The following is a 7,179-nucleotide window of genomic DNA, read 5'->3' as shown; positions in this document are numbered from 1 at the left end:
TCCTCTCAGTGAAACAGTGGGATAGTCGGGGCAACTGTAGAGGAGGATGTGCACTTTGGGTGCCAGCACCCATGAGTGAAGGCTGCCCTGACTGAGCCTTGCTTGCTTGGGGCCTAGCACACTCCTGCCGGGCAATGGGTGACAGGATGTGCTTTTCCGAATTAATGAGAGAAAATGTTGATTCTCCTGCTGCCCACGAAGGTGGAAAAAGTAGTGGGGAGACATGTGGGGAATGAGCAAGGTTCCCTGTCTGGGGGTTCAAAATCTGCTGTTGGTTTCTTTCACCACTGACAGATATACAGCAGGGTGTCCCCCCAAAATGTATACACACTTTGAATTCCATATACACACTTTGAATACCTACTAATTCCAATGGTTTTAAGCATAAGAAAGGAACAACAATGGAGCTGTTATCTGTTAAAAGTGTAGGCACAAACAGGTAGTTGGACATTCCCTGAGGGGTCCCAGATTGGAGAGGGTGAAGGCCAGACTGAGGGGCCCCTTTCCACCCCCCCCTACCCCAGTGCACGAATTTCGTGCACCGGGCTACTAGTTAGTTAATAAATAGGGTTAAGAAAGAATGAATATGCATCACCAGGATGGCATATAAATTGGAAAGAGGGATGAAACAGGGTTAAAGTGTTCCAATCACAAAGGACAACATCTATATATATAAAAGCCTAAATGACTGTTTGCCCGTTCGCCTGGTAGCGCACTGACCACCATAGGGCAGATGTTCAATGCACAGGCATGGAAACATGGAGCAGACTGATGAATCTCAGAGGGAAGGGGGGAGGGTGGGAGGAGATTAACCAAAGATCTTATATGCATACTAGAGGCCCGGTGCACAGATCCATGCACCAATGGGGGTCCCTCGGCCTGGCCTGCGAGGATCGGGCCAAAACCCGAGAGGTACCAGATTGCGAAAGGGTGCAAGCCAGGCCGAAGGACCCCATCGGTGCACAAATCTGTGCACTGGGCCTCTAGTATATCAAAGATATATATTATAGAGAAACGTGTTTGTTTTATTCTTTAAACCAGACATGTTTTGTGCATACCCATCTACATTCTCACACACATATATTTTCATGATTAAATTATTTTAAAGAATCTTTAAGTGGGCTCTGAGGTTATATAAGAGCAAGTCTAGTGAGTAGATCTCAGATGAGGTTGCTCTTATTTACAGGGACCATAGGTCAGTTCTGAAGATGCAATGGGATGACGTTAATAACTAAGCTAGGAAAACAGGTAAACAGCATCTGTGCTAGGATAGGTGGCCACCCTACTTATGTTCCCTCTGCAGTACTAATTTTGTTTTTCTTTTGAATTATAATTAATTCTTCTTCTCTGTCTCCCATAAACTCTTCCTCCTTCTGCCAGAGGTAAGAGAAATTTTTCTCTTTGTCTCTATTCTCCATAATATATTCATCATCATTACCATCACTCTCATGATTGTTACAATAGTTAAAACTTCCATCTTCCTCTGTATTGGGTACATCGTGCACATTATGTGTAATAACTTATTTAATCCTTGCAACACCTAGAGAGAAATAGCACTAATGTTATCATCTTATAGAGAAATCATTGAAGCATGGAGGCTAAATAACCTGCTCTGGTTCACACAATGGGAGTTGGCAGGACCAGAATGCAGCTTTAGTCAGTCCTGCTTCATTGTCACTGTTGCCTCCCCAAATAGGACTTTGCACAGAGAAGGTGTAATTGGTTATTGGAAAAGTTAAGGACACCTAGGTTCACACACTTATGCCCCTAATTCTAAATACTAATGGGGAAAAAAGCCTTTAGGAAACTAACAATAATCTCAACATAGTAATTTGCGTTCTACTTAGACCTTTGTCTATAAGTGGGTTTGGCAGCTCTATTTTCCTTAAGAGGTCAAGGGCTTGCCTTTTATAATGACTTTATTGTCTTTTATAATAACTAAACAGAAAGGGCATTTTTGTCATAGGCTAAAGGAAAAGAGGGAAAACATTTAATTAGAAAAATATGGAACATTCATATGGCTTATAAGATAAACTCTTTTGCCAAATTTGAGATAAGTCTTGTTGAGAAGTAGCCCTGGGTTTGGGCTGCCAGCCAAGTGTCTAAAGTCTTCTGCTGCTTAGTAAACAGAATAACTATTGATTTTGATTATTGGCACGCTTATGCCAAGAAAAACCACAGGCCTAAGAGATAAAGTTGGAGTTTAAGAAATTAGGTAGCAAGACTGTTGCTTCTTTATGGAAAATTACTGCTCCAGTGTGACCCATGATGTAGTTAAGTAAAGGTAAGTGCATTCTACTGATCTAGTGACATGAGGGTTTCCAACAGGTAGAATCACCAGAGTGAAGATGGGACTTGTATTACTATAAGCATGATGATTTCATTTTTTAAAAATCGATCCCTTCAAACATTAGATTAGGTGCTATAAAAAATATGGATATAAACTTATGTCAATCTTAATGCCTTTATTGGACACATAGTCATTAAATCAAGTGATAATTAAGTTGGTATAAAACCTAGTCTTTTCTTCTTCATAATTGTCAGAGCAACTAATAATTTAGGCTCTTCCAAACTTAAAAAAAATAAATTAGACATATTTCTAAAATGTGTCTTGATAATTTCAACTAATTGTAAATGAAATTATAAACATTTCAATATAGTCCCCAACTCCCCAATCGGCCCTGCTCTGAGCCTGACCAGGGGCTGCACTTAGGGATTGGGCCTGCCTTCTGCCACCTGGGAGCAGGCCTAAGCCAGCAGGTCCTTATCTTCCAAGGGGTCCCAGACTGCGAGAGGGCACAGGCCGGGCTGGGGGGCCCCCCTCCCCCCACCCCCCGAGTGCACAAATTTTTGTGTACCGGGCCTCTAGTATTTATATAAAATGCCAAGTAGGCAAATCTCTACAGAGAGTAGAATAGTAGGTTCCCAGAGCTTGGGGGCATGGGTTGGTGGTGATACCTAAAATTAGGTTTGGGGTTTCTTTGGGGGGTGATGAAAATGTTCTAAAATTGATTATGGTGATGATTGCACAATTCTGTGTAAATTTTAATAACATTAAATTGTACACTTCAAGTGGGTAAATTTTATGGTATGTAAATTATATTTCAAGCTGGGTTTTTTTTAAAGTTCAACATGCTAAAACAAAATTTCTCTACATCATTAGCATCATCAGTAAAAAATAAGAATTGTATTAGAAAATAAGATATGATTCATAATAGCAATAAAAATTATAAAATACCTAGGAATTAGCCTATTAAAAAGTGCAATAGTCCCTGGCCAGTGTGGTTAAGAGGTTAGAGTGTCGGCCCATGCACCGAAGGGTCTCAGGTTTGATTTCGGGTCAAGGGCACATACCTGGGTTGCAGGTTCCATCCCCACACTGGTAGGAGCGTGTGTGGGAGATAACCAATTGATGTGCCTCACATCGATGTTTCTCTCTCTCTTTCCTTTGTCTCTCTCCCTCTCCCTCCTTTCCACTCTCTCTAAAAAAGCAATGGGAAAAATATCCTTACAAAACAAAACAGCAATAGATTTTGATAGAGAGTTTTTGTTAATTCTAGTAAAGGATATCCTATATAATAAAAGGCTAATATGCAAAATGACTGAACTGTGGAATGACCGGTTGCTATGATGTGCACTGACCACCAGGGGGAAGACACTCAATGCAGGAGCTGCCCCCTGGTGGTCAGTGCGCTCCCCCATGGGGAGTGCCACCCAGCCAGATGCTGGGCTCATGGCTGGCAAGCATAGCAGCAGCAGCAGCACTAAAGATGTCTGACTGCCAGTGGCTGCAGCAGCACTAAAGATGTCTGACTGATGGCTTAGGCCCGCTCCCCAAGGGCTCCCAGACTGTGAGAGGGCGCAGGCCAGGCTGAGGGATACGCCCCCCCTCCCCCGCAAGTGCACAAACTTCGTGCACCAGGCCTCTAGTATCCTATATAAAGGAAAACTTTGATAGATAAATTAATAGCATTCCAATAAAAATGATAGAAAAATTTTTTGAGGACCTAGACAAAAATATTCTAAAATGTGTATGGAAGAATGAGGGCTTACTAACAGACTCCAGGGCACGGTTTGGATGCTGTTGTCCTCAGAATAGTTTTAAGAACTTTTAAGAGGGATTCTTACCCTACCAGATATGAATACATATTTACAAAGCCATGGTAAATTTTTTTCATTGCAATATGGTATTGGTCCATGAACAAACAAAACTATTTGGGGGTATAAATAAATGAAAGGAAATCTTTACAACATCAAAAACTGCCAGGAGCCGAAACCGGTTTGGCTCAGTGGATAGAGCGTCGGCCTGCGGACTGAAAGGTCCCAGGTTCGATTCCGGTCAAGGGCATGTACCTGGGTTGCGGGCACATCCCCAGTAGGAGATGTGCAGGAGGCAGCTGATCGATGTTTCTCTCTCATCGATGTTTCTAACTCTCTATCTCTCTCCCTTCCTCTCTGTAAAAAAAAATCAATAAAATATATTTAAAAAAAAAAAAAACTGCCAGGAGATTAATTTATAGAACACTGGCATGTCAGAGTGAGCGCAGGTTCCAGGTAGAACCCCAAGGCTTTGCTCAGGGAGGAACCTCAAAACTCAATAGAGATGAGCTAAGCCTGCCTACTCCACGGGTCAAATGTTGACCTGAACAAAGAAAAGGAAAAAAAAAAATGTTGACCCGAACAGCCAGGTCTGAAATTTATCAAGAAAGAAAGACGCATACATTTGGAAAGGAAGATAAACTTAGTCAACTTGTAATTTGGACATAAAAGTATTATCCTATGGAGATTGTTAAAGTTAAGGGAACTGAAGTTCAGAGAGATTGAGTAGCTTGTCCCAAGTCACCCAACAAGCAGAAGCTGAGCACTGGGTCTCTTGGGCATAATGAATATGTTGCATGTTATCCACTGAATGCCGTTCCCTTCTTCTCCCTCTCCCCCCTCCCGCCCCACAAGTCTGAATACAAGGTTCTCCCGGGATAGTGCCCTCTCTCGGGCTGTCGCCCTGGCCATACTCACGCTCAGGGACGCTGTGGAAGGCTGCAGTGCCCTTGTCTGCGGTGTTGCAGGTGGGGAACACCAGCGGGAACCGGCTCATCTCAGAATTGGCCATCTCGCTCCAGCTCTGACTTTCCTCCAGGGGCACGGTGTGGATGGTGTTGTCCTCAGAATCATCCTGCTGGCTGCTCAGGGTCAGGGTGGACGTGTCGCTAAAAATGAGGCTAGAGCTCAGGCTCAGGGTCTCCTTGGAGCCCATTATCAAGGTCATGCACGAGGTTGGAGAAAGGACCGAGTTGGGTCTACGGGTGCTGGAGCGCAGGCTGATATCATCCTGGAAGCCAGGAATCAGGGTCAAGCAGGAGGCCTGAGTGACGGTCATGTTCACATCAGACCTGGAATTGCTATTTAAAGCCACATTGATGTTTCCCTTGGAACTCGTCTTCCAGGCTGCACCAAAGGATCTTTTTGAAACAGACCCAGAGATGTCCTGGGAAACCAACTTGATGGTCTCGTTGGTGCTTGGGCTTAGGGTCCCACAGGGACCTGGAGCCCCTTTCAGGTCCAGCTTGGAGATGGTTCTTGAGCCCACACTGAGCAGGTGATTGGAGGGGGAATCCATCGAGCCTGAGGCTGGGATAAGGAGCGCTTTGGAGCATGGCCTGGAGAGGCAGTGGCCCAGAACGAGGGCTTCTCTTGAAAAGGTCCTTAAAAATGGGTTGGATTCAGACCTGGAAGGATTGGAGTTATTCTGACCCAACTCAAAAGCCTTGCTTGAGTGGGGATTGAAGGCCTCCTCAGAATTCAGCCCAGAGGGGTTGTCCGAGCTCGGACCCTGGGCTTCGGCAGAGTCAGGGCTCAGAACGAGCGGTGAGGCTGGATGTAGGGCCTCCTGTGAGTTAGGCCTCGAGATGTGATTCAGCTCCAGGCCCAGGGCCTCGCCGGAGAGGGGAGGGGTGGTCTGGAGGGCGGCTGGAGCCACGGCCCCGCTCTCATCAGGACTGGGGGTGCTATCAGACACGAGGCCAGGGGCCTCCTCGGAGACAGGACTCAGAATTGGATGAAGGTCTGGGACAAGAGCCAAGCCAGGACTCGGGGGGACAGTCAAGGCAGGAACAAGGTCTGTGACTGGGTTTGGCCCAGAGATGGTGTCAGAGCCTAAACCTGGGGCCCCAGTGGAGCTGAAACTGGGTGTCTTCTTTGGGTCTTCACAGAGGACCAGACTAGCCCTCTGACTCAGAGCCATGCCCGTCTAGAGGTCTGTCAATGCCACTGCCCCCTTCTCTCCGACAGCTGACTGTTGAGTTCCCCGCAGTGTTCCTGAGAGAGAGAAGGCAAATTCAGCCAAGCCTCACCTGTTACAATCTTTCCAAGGACCCCTGCTCTCTTTAAAATGAGGCCCCTGTGTCACTTACAAGGTTCTCCATGACCACGCCCAGCCCACCTTTCCAGCCCCAACCTCCACGACAAAATATTCAGTGCACTTTATTCCAATGACTCAATTAGTGGTCTCGCCCCTGCCAGACCTGAACTCCACACGGGCAAGAACCATGCATATCTTAGTCCCTGGGGCATCCCCAGCACCTAGCACTGTGCCAAGTGCACGGTAGGAAGTCCACAAATACAGACAGATGAGGAACCTCTCCCGCCTGAGGGAGAAAAAGGGGAGGAGGAGCGCCTTATTGGTCACACTGCTCCCAGCCAACCCCCAACTTGCTAAAACTACTCTGCAAATGGCTATGGCCCAAGGTTCCCACAGCAGCCTTGGCAGAGCTGCCTGCTCCCCCTAAAAGTTTGCCTGTTCCGAGTGGGGCAGGCTACATAGAAGAGACCCTGAGATCATCGTCAAAAGCACAGCCTTGCCTCATCCTAGCAGTCTGACTGCAGGGCCAACTCCCTAATTCCCCCCCCCCCACTCCACCCCCTCCCCTAGACACAGCTCACCTGCATGCATGGTGTTCTTAGGCAGGAGTGGGCCCCTGGGAGGAGACACAGAAGGAGATCAAGTCAGGTGAAGAGTGGCTTTTTCAATACTTACTGAGCAAAGCCTACAAGGCAGGCACACACACACAGAGTCCCAGAAGTTAGACATTGTTGCTGCACTATACACTTGAAGTGGCGGCCAAGGGGAGGAAGGTCACCCACCCCGATGACCCTCAGGGCAGCCAAGACCATCTGTTTATG

At 46.4% G+C, this 7,179-nt stretch overlaps 1 protein-coding gene across 1 annotated transcript in view; it reads right to left on the bottom strand.

Annotated features, from left to right (window-relative positions):
- The window catches only part of MROH7 (maestro heat-like repeat family member 7), a 43,226-nt gene extending 36,270 nt beyond the window's left edge, over window positions 1-6,956 (bottom strand). Inside the window, exons 1-3 of the mRNA XM_005878686.2 lie at window positions 6,940-6,956; window positions 5,017-6,315; window positions 4,623-4,642 (exon numbers count right to left, since the gene is read on the bottom strand). Of these exons, the coding sequence (XP_005878748.1) occupies window positions 4,623-4,642; window positions 5,017-6,241 (1,245 nt within the window). The 5' untranslated portion in view covers window positions 6,242-6,315; window positions 6,940-6,956. The remainder of the gene's footprint in view (window positions 1-4,622; window positions 4,643-5,016; window positions 6,316-6,939) is intronic.
- Between the last annotated feature and the right edge of the window lie 223 nt (window positions 6,957-7,179).

Source organism: Myotis brandtii, unplaced genomic scaffold (assembly GCF_000412655.1).
Source record: "Myotis brandtii unplaced genomic scaffold, ASM41265v1 scaffold57, whole genome shotgun sequence".
Lineage (NCBI taxonomy): Eukaryota > Metazoa > Chordata > Mammalia > Chiroptera > Vespertilionidae > Myotis > Myotis brandtii.
Note: the sequence above shows the minus strand (reverse complement) of the source record. Positions and strands in the feature narration are given on the sequence as shown.